This window comes from Puma concolor, chromosome D4 (genome assembly GCF_028749965.1).
Source record: "Puma concolor isolate L17-30 chromosome D4, mPumCon1.1.hap2, whole genome shotgun sequence".
NCBI lineage: Eukaryota > Metazoa > Chordata > Mammalia > Carnivora > Felidae > Puma > Puma concolor.
Window position 1 is genome coordinate 24,896,731 of NC_141679.1, and position 18,095 is coordinate 24,914,825.

The window sequence follows — 18,095 nt, forward strand, 5'->3', positions numbered from 1 at the left end:
GCCTACACTCAGCCTTCTGCTAGAATGCCCTTCTTTGCCCAGCTCTACACCTCTGTATAGACTCCCCTGATTTACTGGCCAAATAATACTTACCTTTTCTTTAAAACTCACTTGAGACATCATCTCCAGAAAATCTTCCCTGTTCTTCTCGGGCTAGATTAGTAGCCCCAGGGACTACTCCCGAATTTCTATATAGGAGACACTTTGTGGGTGAAAATCTAGTAGGAAGCAGGCAAGCGAGTTTGTAACTTCTCTTAAAATCACATTATATAGCAAGGCACAATTTTTGCTGAGATATTTGCTGAGAAGAGCAAAGTTCTTAATATGATTTTTCTTAACGTTTATTTATTTTTGAGAGAGACAGCACAAGCAGAGGAGGGGCAGATAGAGAGGGAGACACAGAATCCGAAGCAGGCTCCAGGCTCTGAGCTGTCAGCACAGAGCCTGACGTGGGGCATGAACTCACGAGCCCATGACATCAGGACCTGAGCAAAGTTGGACACTCAACCAACTGAGCCACCCAGATGCCCCAAGAAGAGCAAAGTTCTTAAAGATGTTCTTATTTACAAGTAAATGTGAGTGAGAATATATCAGTGATCCATTTAAAGAACATCCTTTTGAGGAGCAGTGACTTTGGAGGAGAGCAACCAGAGATTAAAGGAGCGATAAACCCTCCCCCAAGCCACACTTCGGCTCTACTGTTGGCTGCTCTGTTTGCTCCAACAATGTTCTGGTGCCCTTCTATCATAGTATTAGCACCTTGAATCTGTTTATGTGTGCATCTTCTCCACTAGACAGCAAAGGACCATATTTTTCTTTATCTCTGTATCTCTAATCCTCAGACCAGTCCTTAACAGAGGTGCTCAATAAATGTTTGTTGGATGGATGGATGGATGGATGGATGGATGGATGGATAGATGGAAAGATGTGAGGAGACACTTTCTTAATATTCAATTTTACCTTCAGACCAAAAACTTCTAAAAGATAAAGACCTTGAATCTCAAAATCAATATCTCTCCCTCAACCTTTCTCTTTCTCCCCCTCCATTTCCAGTAATACCAGAAAAATGTTTTATATTTAACAACCGCTCAATACAAAGGCTGGCATTCCCCACCCAGTGAGTGTACTAAAGAAAGACTGGGGAGAAAGAAGAAAGAAATCTTTAACAATAAATATTGGATAATAGCTTTAAAACCCTCCCTTTCTCTAATGGAGGTACAATTTGGAGATAAACCTAAACCACCTTCCTCTCTGTGGCATATGATTAAAATCTGCTTTGTTCTTCTAATTTGCTCTTCTCAAATTACCACACTGCTGCTGGCGCTGCAAACTCAGACTTTACGGCTGCCCTTGAATTACTGTACAACTTTTCCTTTTTTTTTTTTTCTTTTATTCAGCATTGAACCAAGAAGGTGCCACCTACAACCTGGTGGAGAAATTATGTCTCCAAACCTGGAGACAAAAGGCGCCGTTCAAGGTGTCCCTTCCACCCCCTGCGCCATGACACCGCTCCGCGTAAGTACATCTCCCTTGAGGTTTGGGAACACAAGAGGTGAAGTTCTCCTTGATAAGGCTCCAGGTGGTACTGAGTGTTTCTTCCATCCCTGACTCCAGGGATTTTATTATTCTTCCGTCTAAGCTTGCAAAACAAAGAGAGCCTGACAAGGATGTGGCAAGGGCCTAACTAACAAACGTTTGGTTTTCATATGCTTCCGGAAGTCCTCTACATACCATGGTCTGAGATTGCTAAGAGTTCAACTTCCAGAGTCAATCTCAAAGCTACAAGGTAAATTACCATACAGGACAGAAAGAAAATTCTAGCAACATCATCCTTCCTCTTTTTTTTTTCCTTTCAATTTCTTAGGAGTTAATCTGAAATTTCAAAGTGCAAGCAAAGTTTATGCCAAGCCAAACAAGTAAAGAAAAAGGGAGGTGTCTTTCAACTATCTAGTTATGTGACACAGCAAAATATTCATAAATACACGATAAGTTGATCGCACTTTTCACGTGGATATACACCGAACCACATGTTGACGAAAACAAAGTAGAGAAGAACTAAAATTGTGTCCTCAGATGACAGTTCTTTTTTTTTATGTTTATTTCTTTATTCTGAGAGAGAGAGAGAGAGTGTGTGCAAGCGAGAAAGGGGAAGGGACAGAGAGAGAGAATCCCAAGCAGCTCCATGCTGTCAATGCAGAGCTGGATGTGGGGCTCGAACCCACGAACTGTGAGATCACGACCTTAGCTGAAGTTGGGTCCTTAACCAACTGAGCCACCCAGGTGCCCCTTCAGATGACAGTGCTAAAATGTCAATATGCAGGGGTGCTGGGGTGGCTCAGTTAAGAGGCCAACTTCGGCTCAGGTCACAATCTCATGGTTCATGAGTTGGAGCCCAACATCAGGCTCTGTACTGACAGGGTGGAGCCTGCTTGGGATTCTCTCTCTTTCCCTCTCTCTCTCTCTCTTTCTCTGACCCTCCCCCACTTGCACTTCCTCTCTCTCTCTCTCTCTCTCTCTCAAAATAAATAAGTAAATAATAAAATAAAATGTCAATATGCTGTCTTTACCCAGAAATGTGGTCAGTGTATGGCTTCTCCCTTCTGCTATTAGAAAAGTTGCCAGTGAAAAAGAATTGCAGCATTTAGACTACCAAAGAAGATTCAAACACAAAATAATGTAGTATTTAAGCAGAGTAGGAGCAAACCTAAAACTCAACACACCAGACTCCATCCTACTTTTGCTAAATATGTGACCTTAGGGAAATCACATCACCTCTCTGAGACTGAGATTCAATTTAATCAACTAGCTAATGCACATCATTAACATACTACTCAAGGATATCAAGAGGCAGATGAGGGTAGAGAAAGGATGCTACTAAACAAAGAACAATAAATACCCAACACCACCATAACACTGTAGACAACACCTACATACAGGCACAGATCACAAGGACTAGAATTATTTTCAGAACAATGAGCAGCACTATGTATAGAGACCATCCCCCAAAATAACATCAGCTAGTAACATCAAGGAAGAATTATTAGCCAACTTATTAATGAGGTCTTCGTCCTCTCTTCTATTAATATTTTAAGACTGCTTAATTTTATTTTTTTTAATTTTTTTAAATGTTTTTATTGATTTTTGAGACAGAGAGAGACAGAGCATGAGCAGGGGAGGGGCAGAGAGAGAGAGAGGGAGACAGGGAATCTGAAGCAGGCTCCAGGCTCTGAGCTGTCAGCACAGAGCCCGATGTGGGGCTTGAACTCACGGACTGTGAGATCATGACCTGAGCTGAAGTTGGATGCTTGACCCGAATGAGCCACCCAGGTGCCCCAAGACTGCTTAATTTTATTACAAGTCCATTAGTAAATGATATTGTGTTTCAATTTTTAGTTTGTGTATGAAGATACTGGTTCAGTCGATCCCTTCCAGGCCAATGTTTACCAGCAAGCCCTCATGCCTTAAAGCAACAAATTACACCTCTGAGGGGAGAGATAATAAACCAAACCCTAATCTGTTAACATACTAATTGCTTTCCCCTGCTATAGAATAATCACGCTTCAAACCTTAGCATATATATTCAGACAAAACTCTATTGTGCATCTACAATCTGGTCCTTCTGTTACTAATATTAGGTTATTTCTTGGAGCAATTACACAGAACTCGAATTTATTTTAATTAATAGTCACAATAATCCCCTGGGAACTAAGTAGAAAACAAAATTTGTTATAGGAGATATAGGAGGTATAAATTAATATTAAATAATAGATAAATTATTACAGCATAACTCACAAAGTTGCTCTTCATACAACATGTTTACTTTCATTTTGTACCAAGCTGGTAGGATTTTAAGATGTATTATCTGTTTAACGTTCGTGACACTGTCTCAAAGGGTGACTTCCCTGGAGTGAAAATCCGATGCTTTGTAACACAGAACCTTCAGGCTGAGAGAAGACTTTTTTCATTTGCTAGTCCAAGCAAGGAAATGAGGATGAAGAGCAGAAAAATGCTTTTCCACTAGTAACTCTGATCTGGCTGCCATGCTTGCAGGAGAAAACGGAGAAGCCCCTACTCTGGTCCAAGTTGCCTCACAAAAGAAAAGCGGTCAAGCATTCTTGGGAAGAATTCCAGAGCTCATAATCCATTGGTTTGATCTACGAGGATGCCCCCAACAGAAAGATAGAAAAGACCCATTCTAATGGTTTCATTTCACACCTCCATGGTTTCTATCACCACTTGTGTGCACACTAAAGGACTCCCTTATCTGTGTCTCCACACCAGACCTCTCTGCTGACTTTGTCTGCTTATTTCCAACTGTCTACTGGGAATTCTCCACTCAGATACCCTACAGGCTCCTCAAGGTTAAGAGCCCAAAATGAAACTCATCATCTCCTCTTCCTCCTCATCTTCTCAGGGCCAACTTTATGGGTGCATGACCCATGCTTAGAAGGGCCCCACACTTGGTTTAAAAGTCGACTGCTGCATTCTTGAAATTCTTAATTTTTTAACAAAGGGCTCCATGTTTTCACTTGGCAATGGGCCCCCAAATTATGTGGCCATTTCTGTCTTTCCTGGGGGGGGGGCGGTGAGGGGGGCAGGGCATGGCCATTACCTTTGTTACGGAAACAAACCACATGGGACTGAATCCCGGATTCTCCCTTCCTTCATTTCTACATCTGATCATGTGGCTTCACGCTCCGGGTTTTATATCAAGCAAAGGCTCACCTTACTTGAAATGCCTTTTTCTCCTTCTTCAAATAATTGATTTCCACTTGTCCTTTAATTATTAATCAAGATCCATCTATACCAGAAATACTTATTGATGCTTCAGTCTGATATAGATGCCTCCTCTTGGTTCTTCATCTCCATATACCTGTCACTACAGTTGTCATTTTGTCCTTGTACCATTATCTTGTCTCTCTTCCCCCAAATGACTGGAAGCTTCTTGATGGCTGTTTATTTTTTCTTTTTATGTCTAGTTACCCGCTCTGTACTCAGCATACAGAAGATATATTTGAAATGCTTATCGAATAAGATTGATGTTATTTCAAAACATTTCACTAATCCACTTTTAAAAATATAATTGTTAGATCTACACAATTGCTCTTTCCTCTTAGACTAAGCTTCATTTTTTTTTAATGTTTATATATTCTTGAGAGAGAGACAGAGCACGAGCAGGGGAGGGGCAGAGAGAGAGCAGAATCTGAAGCAGGCTCCAGGCTCTGAGTTGTCAGCACAGAGCCCAACGTGGGGCTTGAACTCACGAGCCCATGAGATCACGACCTGAGCTGAAGTCGGAGCTTAACCGACTGAGCCACCCAGGTGCCCCAAGCTTCATTTTTTTTTTAAGTTATCGTCTCACTTCTCTCCTAAACCTTCAGGGAAAGCAACCAAAACAAACAGCTTCAGAGCCTATGTTACACCTCGAATGCATTTTTCACTGTCCTCCAGGGTCACTGTCCCCTGGGATCACTTCTGCAATTGAGGACAGCTGGGTCCCCTCTGCCCCAGGGAGCTTCCAGGCACTGCTGGCTGACATACAATGATTTGTTTGTGCCAAGAAGTTGCCAGAGTTCCTCTGCAATGCCACCGAGAGTCCAGGATACAGGAAAGCAAGAGCAGGAAGTGTGGCCCAGAGAGACAAGAAGTCTCTTATTAACCCTGCGCCCCCATGTGCTCAACACTTCATGAGATTGGCCATCATAGGAAATCCTGCTTAAAAAACAATCTTGTGATTTGGCTGCAGCTGGGAATCAAAAGGAATCATGCCAGCCCAGCATCAGTGTCTCATCAGTATTTCAATCTGTCATGATACACACACCTGGATGGATTCCTTTATCCATTCATTCACCTACTCAAACATTCACTGAACATCTACTAAGGGAAATGTGCCGGGTGAGAGGTTATCAAGGGAGATAAAAGCCAAAAAGTCCCCACACTCAAGGAAATGAAGAATTTCATTATGAGGGGCACCTGGGCGGCTCAGTCAGTTACGCATCTGACTTCAGCTCAGGTCACGATCTCACAGTTCATGAGTTCCAGCCCCGCGTTGGGCGCTGTGCTGACAGCTCAGAGCCTGGAGCCTGCTTCAGATTCTATGTCTCCCTCTCTCTCTGCCCCTCCCTCACTCATGCTCTGTCTCTCTCTAGATATAAATAAATAAATAAATAAATAAATAAATAAATAAATAAATAAATAAATAATTAAATAAAAATAAGAATTTCATTATGAGACAGATAAATTCCCCTAACTCCGTACCATTCCACAGACCAGTAACAGCAGCTTGTTAGAATGCTAGAAGGTTGTTGGAGATGCTGAATTCCAGGGCCTTCCGCAGGACTTCGTAGTTGAGTTTTGTTTTGTTTTTTTATTTTATTTATCTATTCTGAGAGGGTTGGGGAAGAGCAGAGAGAAAGGGAAAGAGAGAGCCAATCCCAAGCAAGCTCCGCACCGTCAGCACGAAGCCTAACTCAGGGCTCGAACTCATGCACTGTGAGATCATGATCTGAGCCAAACCCAAGAGTCAGACACTTAATCTGCTGAGCCACCCAGGGGCTCCAGGACCTCCTAGATCAGCATATGCATCTTAACAAGAGCACAGAGGAGCCACATGAATTATCAGAGACTAAGAAGCATTTACACTTCCCTCCCAAGAGCTGAACACCAACTCTTTTGGGCCTGAATTAAGTTCAACTCTCACTCACAAAACCTGCCCTAACAATTCCTGACCATAATCCTACTTTTCCCCATTTCTAGACTCCAGGTCTGGCTCTCTGCTACTTCATAGAAGCAACATGAATCCTTCATCACACAAAGTAGAAATAAGGAGAAACTGTGCTATATATACCACATGCCTATCACTCATGCACATGAACCTCATACTGGATTCTCTGCAGGGCAAACTCTGATATTTCTATTCATGCAATTTTTTTAAGTTTACTTATTTTGAGAGAGAGAGAGAGAAAGAACAAGTAGGGGAGGGGCAAAGAGAGAGGGAGACAGAGGATCTGAAGCAGGCTCTGTGCTGACAGCAGAGAGCCCAATTTGGGGCTCGAACTCATGAACCGTGAGATCATGACCTGAGCCAAAGTTGGATGCTTAACCACTTGAGCCACCCAGGCGCCCCCTCCATTCCTGCAATTTTTAAGTTTTCCCAAAATGCCTACTTAGAAAAAGAAGTAGAACTTAAGAGAGTTCAAGTGACTAATTCAAGTGACTTCAAGTGGTTTACATTTTAAACTGTTAACCCATTGTTGCTGTACCCTTGCCAGTCAGAAGAGGGGTCTCAAAGTAAGACGTGGCTTTATCTAATTATTACAGTTGAAAACTGAAGATTCAGCTGGAGAGCAAGTTCATTTGGGAAATGCTTACTCCAGTGGAATCTAGTTTTGTCCTTCTCTTAACATTGCTACACACGCACAAGCACACACGCATGCGCACATGCACACACACACACACACACACACACACACACACACACACAAAAGTACATAGTTACTAGTAAGAATTCCAAATACACATATACACATTTTCCATGTATACAATGGGTGTTTTTTATTTAGTTGCTATCATTTCAAATACCTGTAACTTGTCAGGAATCTTCTGGAGGTCCACGATACACTGGGAGTTCCATTTTGATTTATTTGGTTTTTTTTTAATATTTCAATAAGTTCTGGGGCGCCTGGGTGGTGCAGTCGGTTAAGCGTCCGACTTCAGCCAGGTCACGATCTCGCGGTCCGTGAGTTCGAGCCCCGCGTCAGGCTCTGGGCTGATGGCTCAGAGCCTGGAGCCTGTTTCCGATTCTGTGTCTCCCTCTCTCTCTGCCCCTCCCCCGTTCATGCTCTGTCTCTCTCTGTCCCAAAAATAAATAAACGTTGAAAAAAAAAAAATTAAAAAAAAAAATATTTCAATAAGTTCAGTAAATTCAGAGGCACCAAAACCTATAGTTCTTAAGCTTGTTGGTCTCAAAACTCCTGTACACTATGAAGGATCCCTAGAATTTTTGGGGGGGTTGGATATATCAATTTCCTGAGAATTTTTTTGAATAGTGAATGTTTTGAGTCATGCAAGAATAATAAACCCACTGCACATTACCAAAAGTTGCACATTTTATGAAAAATAACTTGTATTTACAAAATAACTAATTTAATGAGAAAAGTAGCATTGTTTTCCATTTTTGCAAAAATCTTTAATGTCTGGCTCAATAAAAGACAGCTGGATTCTCACATCTGCTTCTGCATTTAATGTGTTTCCATAGCACATATCATACAGCCTCTAGAAAACTCCACTGCACACTTGTGAGAGAACGAGAGTGGAAAAGGCAAACAACATCTCAGCAAGGATGACAAGACAATTCAATGGGGAAGAAAATCGTTTTTTCAAACAACGGTGCTGGGATAGCTAAATATTCACATGCGTAAGAATAAAGTTGGACCCCTACTTTACACCCTATACAAAAGTTAACTCTAACTGGATCAAAGATGAGGAGTAGCTGTGTGCTACTGTGAATTATAATAAGAAATATACATTTTGTCTTTGTCCTCATTTCTGGCACGGAGCTCCTAAAACCCTTGTAATTTCCTAAGTGACGTGAGCAATAAAAGTATCCTTTGTTATGTTAATGAGGCGACTTTTGGAAATCCCCTGTGGATGGGGGCTGGTTGCCAGGAGAACCAGGTGTTTAGAGAGGGTTGGAACTTGCAATCCCACTGCCCAGACCTCCAGGGAGGGGAGAGGAGCTGGAAATTGAGTTCAACCACCAATGGTCAATGATTTAATCAATCGTGCCTATGTAATGAAGCCTCCATAAAAACCCAAAAGGACAGAATTTTGAGAGCTTCCAGGAGATTGCTACTCCTTGGAGAGGATATGGAAGCTCCATACCCTTCCCCTTGCACCTTGCTCTATGCGTCTCTTCCATCTGGCTGTTACAGCCTTTTCTAATAAACTAGTGATCTAGTAAATAGAATGTTTTTCTGGGTTCTGGGAGCCGCTCCAGCAAACTAATCAAACTCGAGGAGGTTGTGAGAACCTCTGATCTACAACCAGTCAATCAGAAGCCTAGGTGACAGCCTGGACTCGTGACTGGCGTCTGAAGTGGGGGCGGTCTTATGGGACTGAGCCTGTAGGATGTGATGTTATCTCCAGGTAGACAGTGTCAAAATGGAATTGAATTGCATGTGTAGGTGGTGTTGGATGTATGGGGGAAAACTCTCTCTCCGTACAGTGGAATGGGAGCCAGAACACTTCCAGGCTGTTAATGGGTACAGGTTTATTTGGGGGATGATGAAAGTCTTCTGGAAACAGACAGTAGTAATGATTATACAACCTTTTGAATACACTAAAATCCACTGAAATGTACACTTTAAATTGGTAAATGGTGTTGTGTATAAATTATATATTAATACAATAATGAATCCAAAACCTAAACGTAAAACTATAAAACTATTTAAAAAAACATAGGCAGAAGTCTTCATGACCCTGGATTATGAAATAGCTTCCTAGCTATGACATCAAAAATACGAGCAACAAAAAGAAAAAAAAAGTTGGAGTTAATCAAAGTTGAAAAACTTCTGACACCATCAAGAAAGTAAATTCTTTTGGGGCGCCTGGGTGGGTCAGTTAGTTAAGTATTTGACTCTTGATTTTGGCTCAGGTCATGATCTCGGCATCTGTGAGTTTGAGCCCTGTGTTGGGCTCCTGCTGACAGCTCAGCCTGCTTTGGATTCTGTGTCTCCTTCTCTCTCTGCCTCTCCCCCACTTGTGCTCTGTCTCTCTCTCTCTCTCTCAAAAATAAATAAACATTTAAGAAAAAAAGATTCTCTCTCTCTCTCTCTCTCCTTTTGCCCCTTTCCCCCACTCACATGCTCTCACTATCTCTCTCTCTTAAAAAGAAAAAGAAAATAAATAAAGTAAGAAGACAACCCACAGAACAGGAAAAATATTTACAAGTCATGTATTATATAAGTATCCAGAACATATAAAGAACTCTTACAACTCAATAATAAGACAATCCAACTTAAAAATGGGCAAAGAATCCAAGTAGTTCTCCAAAAAAGATATACACATGGCCCACTGGCACATGAAAAGATACTCAACATCATTAGCCATCAAGGAAATGCAAATCAAAACCACAGTAAGAATACCACCTCACACCCACTAAGGTGGTTATAACCAAACAGACAAATAATAAAAAGTGTTGGCAAGGATGTGGAGAAATTGAAACCCTTGTACACAGCTGATGGGGATGTAAAATGGTGGGGCTCCTTGAGAAAATAGTTCGGCAGTCTTCAAAAAGTTAAACGTAGACCCAGCCAGTAATTTCATTCCCAGGCATACGCCCAAAAGGAATGAAGGTGTATCCACACAGAAATGTTTGCAGTAATGTTCACTGCAACATTATTTGTAACAGCCGAAAAGTGGAAATAGCCCAAATTTTCACCAGCTGATGAACTGGTCTAGCCACACACTGGAATATTATTCAGCAATAAAAAGGGAAGGAGTACTGATACATGCTACAACGTGGATGAACCTTGAAAACATGCTTAGAAGCCAGGCACAAAAGCCCACATATTGTATGTTTCCATTTTTTTTATCAAACGCCCACAGCAGACAAATCTACAGAGACAGAAAGTAGATGAGTGGTTTCCTAGGGCTGGAAGGGCCAGGGGAAAAGGAGGGTATGACTGCTAAACGGCACTGGGTTTCTTCTGGGGATGGTGAAAAAGTTTCAAAATTGATTGTGCTGATAGATGCACAGTTCTGTGAAGATATTAAAACCGTATACTTTAAGTAGGAAGATTTAAGTATGTAAATTACATCTCAATAAAACTATTCCCCAAGGAAATGTAAAACTACATTTTAGTATTACTTTGAAAATAGTTTGAACCTCAAAGATGCCCTGAAAGGATCTGAGGGACGTCCAGGGGTCCCCAGGGCACAATTTGAGAACCACTGACCCAGACAAAATATCTAGTGTGGGTATTATGGGTTATCTTCCTAGCGGCTATCTCCCCCTCTCTCTACCCCACTCTCAAGAGAGCCTTGATTTTTAGGTATTGACCCACCCCCACCATACAGGCCACCAGCAGGAGGGAAGCTGACTCCATGCTGAGTCCCAGGGTCAGGTTCTGCTCACCTTAAGCTAATAAGCACATTCCCTCCCACTGACTACAGTCAGTGGTTCAGGGATGGGCATGTGACAGGGATGGGCGTGGCTGCAGGACTTTTGCTTGGAATGCTGGGTTGGAAGTCATTTCTCTCTGCCTCTGGAGGGTGTCCCACGAGAAGGTGAGAACTGACGCTACCATAACCATTCCCTGCCAGTATGAGGATAAAGCCTTACAAAAGTCAGGATGGGGGCGCCTGGGTGGCTCAGGGGATTAAACGTCCAACTCTTGATTTCCACTCAGGTCATGATCTCACGGTTTGTGAGTTCAAGTGCCACATCAGGCTCTGAGCTGGCACTGCAGAGCCTGCTTGGGATTCTCTGCTTCTCCCCTGCTCGCTCTCTATCTCTTTCTCTCAAGATAAATAAACATCTAAAAAAATTTAAAAAGAAGGCAGAATCGTCCTTGAATGAAGCCCTTAACTCAAGACTTCTGGATATATGATCCAGCAAGTGTCCTTAATGTTAAAGTCAGTTTGAATTAGAATTTGTTAGATGTCGTTACAAGCACCCAGCTGATATACTGTCCAAATGATGTGGAGCCAACGATATTACATTCACTCTGCAGTCAATACACTTTGCCTTTGCTTTGAGGACATCAAGAGATAAGATCTTAGCAGACCATTGAAATAACATTACTTTTTTATTCACAACATACTTAATATAAAGAGCTGGCCCATATAGTCTAGGCTTAAAAACGTCAGAGCGTGGCCACAGTATTTCACAAAGTGCCTCCCCCTTCTCTTCCTTTTGTGTCTGATTTTCAGTGGACTCTTAATGGCATTCTAGATGAGTCTGATAGAGAAAAGTGTTGGCGTGTCCTTATTATCAGAAGAGGTGTGGCTGTCGATTGGTCCTAGCTTGGATTTCATCACCAGGACCATCGTGGGGCCTGATATTCAGCACATGTGAATGTTTGCATGCGATCATCCAGTTCCTGTTCCAACAGATGAGAAAAAAAGGAATAAACTACTCTCTTTTTTCCCCCAGATAAATTAATTAGAATAGTGTTCTACATTTGGGTGATGTTTTAACCTTTACAACATGCTCTCATATACGTCATCTCAACAACCCAGTGGAGGCTGGCAACAAAGAATTATTGTGCCTATTTCACAGATGGACAACAGGAGGCATAGGGACCTGTTTAAGGTCTTGCATAATCATAAAATGATGGAATTTAGACTTAAAGACATTAGAGCCTAAGCTAAAGCCTCCCACTACTTAGAATTACCTCGACTATAGCTTCACATAATAATAATAAGATAACAGTCAGTATTTTTTCAGCTCTTACTAGGGGCCAGGTACCAAGCATTACAACAAGCCATGCGGTCTCTGCTATTGTTATCCCCACTTTACAGATGAGCAAACTGAGACCCAAATTGAGAAAGTGACTTGCCCAAAGTCACCTAGCTAGGCAGTGGTCGAGCCAGGGTTCCAACCCAAGCAAGTAGTACTCCAGAACATAAGGTCTCAGCCTCTTCGCCATATGGCCACTTCAACAACAGTAGAGCTCTACCAGCTGTGCCTCTGCGACATTAGATGACTCGGAGCTGCCCAGAACCCACCAGTTCAGTAAGGACTGAAGTGCCATTTAACAACGCAAGCAACAAAGGACAATCCAACAATGTTTCCTATTCTGGAATATGATCATAAAAGGTTACCTCTAGTAAGCCATGGCTTACATAACAGCTCATTAAACTCTTCTGACAATTTTATTGTAACAATAATTGCAACTCAATCTGACCAATTCTGAAAGACGCAACAGCTCTCCCTGCCTCAGAAAGACCACAGACATGCACGTGCGAGTACCCCCCCACACACACACACACGCACTTCTCCATTGCTTCCATAAGGTCAAAGCCCACCTCCCACTATAGAGAGTGAAGAGCGAAGCTACCAGACGCACATGTTCCTAGACTTTTTTGAAGCTAGGGCACGGGTGTATGATCCAGTCCTGGCCAATAAGATCTGACAGGAAGACTGAGGGGAGCCTCTAGGAAAGGTCTTCTTCTGGGATAAAAAGAAATGCACGAGGAAGTACCACCTCTTATATCGTGGATACAGTAGTGCCTGACACATCCACATCACATCCACAATGCCCGCAGCCACCTTATGATAATAACCACTCTAAGCAACAGAGCTGATGTGCTGAGGATGACAGGTGGAAAGACGGAAAGCACCCGGGTCCATGCAGAACCACCAGACAACTCTGCAACTGCCCTACCTCTGGACTTCTCATTACAGAAGACACTTAGTGTACTTATTATTTAATCCACTTCAACTTGGCCACTCTCTCACTTGCAGCCGAAAGCACCCTAACTCTCAAGTCTCAAGAGGCAGCTACAGAGAAGGAAGAGCTCTGCATTTTTAGTCCAACAACCTGGGTTCTAAGCTACTTCGTTGCCAGGTAACCCAAATTGCATAATCTCTATAGGCCTCTTTTTCCATTATCTATAAAACTGAGGTGATACTCAATAACACAATAACATCAATAAAAGGGAGAGAAGAAAATCATGAGATGAAGTGTATCCAACCCCTTTGTTAACAACAGTGTTCCACTCCAGTGCAACTGGTCTAGATAATGATTAAACCAAACTTATTAAATTGGAACCATCCATCTAACCCAACTCCCTTCTTTTACAAAAGAGGAAACACTGACTACAAATGTCAAGTGACTTGCTCCTTGTCACCAAACTGGTTGGTAACATAATTAAACCATGTATCTCCCAATCCAGTGTTGTCATGCTACTGTCATGCTGATAGGTAATGAGCTAGATTAAATACTGGGCGTTCATTCAATCAACAAGTGTTTATCGAACACAATTATATGCCAGGTACTCCTTCAGGTATTGGGGAATCCTTAATGAACAACAACAACCTCAACAAAATGTTCCTACCCTGCGAATTTAACAATCTACAAAGGAAATTATTCAATCTACATTTATAAATATTTATTGAGTGCCTAATGTGTGTTAAGCACTATGTTAGAGTTTCTGTTCAAACACAAATCAAAGTCCCCAGCCAATTCCAATGACATCAACCATGTTTACCAGGCTTTGCTAAAGAGTGTATCATGTGAAAAGTCTACGTTTTACTCAATAAAAGTCAGTATTGAAAAATGACAAGTTCATTAGAAGGAGTTATGAATAACCATGCCAGCATCTGGGGGGGGAAAAAAAGTGGATACAATGGGGGAGGTGGCTAGCTAGGACTCCACTCTGCTAGAAGCAGAAAGACTGAATAAAAGAGGTAAGAGTTAACTCATGTCCTTCTACACTGTCCAGACTTCAAGGATTGGCTCAGCTGGAAAAGCCTAGTAGGGAGTATTCGGCAACTCCTTCCTTTCCCCAGGCCTCCGTCTGGTGCCTTACACTCTCTTTTTGCTCCCTGTCCACTCGGAATTCCTCTTCCCCAGCCCTAAACAGTCATACCCTAATGACGTGATGGGACAACATCCTAAACTCCATGGAAAGAGACAGAGCAAGTGACTTTCAGCAGCTCCCCTGGACCAGATACCAGGCAGCTGACACTGGGCCATTAGGTTGTTTCTTTGAAGTTTTCCTTGTCAATAAGCACTCCAATTATCTAATTTGGAAAAGAATAATTAAAAGCTGTTGTTTTGCAAAAACAAAAACCCTTCATAACTCATATGTTGTGCAGATTTTGGAGGGAGGATGAATGTGACAGTGCACATACTTCTTTATCTTTGTGATTCCCTGGAACAGAGGGGACAGGCAAGCCAGGAAAGATGAAGGGATGGATTCCCTAGGGCATGTACTAATAACTCCAATAGTTCTTTTTTCAAAATGCCATTTTGTTCTAACTTTAAACAAATGGAAAGTTCTCTGTGACCCTGTACCCAGAAGTGCAATTTCAATTCCTGGACTTGAAAAAGTCTAGGAAGGCAGAAGGTCCAAAACTATCAATATAGGATCTTTAATTCATTTCAATTGGTTAAATAATAATCACCATTTGGAGGCAGAAGGAGCAGAAAAAAGATGTGCCACAAAATGAAACATTTGACTTTTTTTTTTTTTTTAATTTTTTTTTTTCAACGTTTATTTCTTTTTGGGACAGAGAGAGACAGAGCATGAACGGGGGAGGGGCAGAGAGAGAGGGAGACACAGAATCGGAAACAGGCTCCAGGCTCTGAGCCGTCAGCCCAGAGCCCGACACGGGGCTCGAACTCACGGACCGCGAGATCGTGACCTGGCTGAAGTCGGACGCTCAACCGACTGCGCCACCCAGGCGCCCCATGAAACATTTGACTTTTAAGCAATTCCAAAGTCAACATTTTGGAATATAGCACATTAACCTCTTTGGCACGGGTTGGGCCATACAGACTCTTAACTTTCCAAACTATTATTAGACCTGCTACCATTTATTGTTTCCCTGGACACCAGGCAACAAATACATGTCCTTTGGGGACTACTTATCTATTCTGAGGAAGACTAAGTCCCAAAGGAGATAAAACCCAGTGGTGTCAACTCCAAGTGGAACAGGACTGTGCACACAGAGGACTGAGAGCAGAGGAGAGCTCAACATCGCCACTCTGCTGCTGGTCCCTCTAATATTTACATATTCAATGTGGGTTAAAGGTTCTGTACATCCATTCTAGGACCTAAAGCAAAGTGCTCAAACAACTATCTCTGGATCACAAAACAGTACATGCCAAAGGTTTCTGTGCAACCCTGAGGCAGGAAAAAAAACTGCCTCACCTGCTAATCCTTTTATTATTAAGTTTAGCAGCACTGCTTAGCTCGGAATGAAATTCAAGATCCTCCAGAAAATTCACTAGGAGCCTACTCTCCTGGGAGATCATGGGGCACCACATTCCTGCCTTGAAACTTGTCCCGCTGTCAGCTTGCAAATTAGTTGCCACGGTCTCTGTGTCACAAACTCCCACTGGCAAACAAACAAATAAACGGGAAAAACCTTTCATTCATTCATTCACTCATTCATTTAGGGGTTAACACAGCCAGAGACCTATTCCTGCCGCTGAGAGACGCTGCCCCCATTCATCTCCCAACGGAACTCGGTAGTGTGCTCTGTATTTAAAAAAACAGCTCAGTCCTGGAGCCTCAAAACTCAGGTAGGAGAGAGAGGAAATCCCCGAGATAAATAAGCAAACAGACTTAAAAGTCAGAAGCTAATCGTGCTGAGCATTGACACGACCTTTCCAGATTGTGCGCGCCTAGTGGGTCAAAGGAGAGGGCACACATTTGCCTACATATACGCTCACCGAAAGTGTGCGTGCGTGTGTGTGCGCGCGCACACGCACACACACACACACACACGCACACACACACACACCCTTGCAGCTCACACTACATCTCCTGCAAGCTCAGAAGCACTTACTACCCGAGAATGAGGCTGCCAGGAAAGCTACCTTCGCCCAAAGAACTCTTGCTTCTCCAACTTGGGAAGGAGCACTGTCCACCAATATTCCAAGGGGCACTTCTTCCCCGGACCCAGGTCCTGCAAGGCTCCCTCTCTGAGAGTCTCACAGCCCTTTTCCTTTCTCTGAAACACATGGATTTCATGATTCTTTTTGGGGAATCCGCGTAGCGCGCGCCCCATCCCTCAAGGCTGGAGCCTAGGTCGGTCCAGCCGCTCTCACTCCCGGGAAACTTCCCCGCTGCCCCACGCGGAGAAGTAAAGGCCATCGGTAGGAGGGCGGCAGGGAATGAAAGTGGGTCCCTAGGGCTGAGGCACCTTCGGAGCCTGGGAGCCCGAGAGAAATGAGTGAACCCGAGCTGGTGCATGCCTTCTCCACGTGGAGGAAGGGAAGAAAGAATGGGCGACACGCAGGTGTCCCTCTCGGCTCTCTGAGCTCCCATTTCGTGGCGTGGTAAGGGACAGAAGGGTTAGTCTCTTCCAGGGAGCAGCTGCCCGGCGCCCCCAGCCTAGGCGCAGCGAGACGTGCGCGCAGCTTGCACGCCAGGGAAGGGGCCCCAGCGCGGATAACGCGCCCCATCCCTGGGTACTGCTCCCAGTCTCACAGGGCGGGGAAAGAGAAATCTGGCTTTCCAGCAGGCCCTCGCGCGGGTTCCTCCCCCGTGCCGGCGCACGCCCACCCGCAGAGGCCCCCGCGCCCTCGTCAGGGGCAGCCCGCACCTGGATGTGGCAGGAGATCTCCGAGTCGTCCAGCAGCCGGATGGTGCATTTCATCTCCTGGCTGAGCGATTTGATGCTGGAGCTCCGAAAGTGGATCATTTTCATGGTCCTCCTGCCTCTCGGCACACAGTGGCAAGAGGCGAACATGCACCGCGGCCCGGGGGAGCGAGCGGGAGGCTCGGGGCCGGCGTGGCGCTCGCCCGCGCGGACAGACACACTCGCGCACACGCCGTCCCGGACACCCGGGTGCGGTTCAGCCCTGGGACAGCGGCGGCGACGGGCGCCTGCGGCCACACATGCCCGGCGGCCGGGGCGCGGCGGGCGGGTCCCTCCTCCCCTCCCCTCCCTCGCCTCCGCCTCGCCGGCTCCTTTCCCCGCCTCCGCCCGTCGCGCGCGCTCCTGCGCCTCCCTCCGCCCGGGCTAGCTTGCAGAGGATGCCCCGGGCCCGTGACCCTGGGCGGGCGCGCGACGCACTCACTCCCACGCGCGGGGAGCCGCGGGAGGAGGAGGCGGGGAAGGTTGGCGCTGGTGGCCCGAGTGCCCTGGCAGTGGCCTGCTTCGCCGCCGCCGCCGCTGCGTCAGGCTGGGCCTGGCCGCCTCCTCCCTCTCTGGCCGCGATCGCTCTGGCTCCTGGTCACGCTCGTCCCTGCCCTGGCTCCCCCACGCGCCCGACAGCGCCCAGCTCTTCTCGCCCCCAGGGACCCGAATGCGGGGTGGGGGGGCGGTGGAGGGCGAGCCTGACCTACACCCGCAGGGAGGATTCCACCACGGGAGAGGATTATTGGACCGAGGACGAACCCCCCTCCCCCCG

The 18,095-nt window shown here is 44.7% G+C and overlaps 1 protein-coding gene across 2 annotated transcripts in view; it reads right to left on the reverse strand.

Moving 5' to 3' along the window:
* The window catches only part of FRMD3 (FERM domain containing 3), a 308,105-nt gene extending 290,271 nt beyond the window's left edge, over window positions 1-17,834 (reverse strand). The window contains exon 1 of one of the 2 annotated variants that reach the window (XM_086685077.1): window positions 17,285-17,832. In XM_086685077.1, coding sequence (XP_086541203.1) covers window positions 17,285-17,431 — 147 coding nt within the window. In that variant the 5' untranslated portion in view covers window positions 17,432-17,832. Of the gene's footprint in view, window positions 1-17,284 lie in introns of both variants that reach the window. The other variant, XM_025931579.2, reaches the window with a different exon arrangement.
* Window positions 17,835-18,095: the final 261 nt, after the last annotated feature.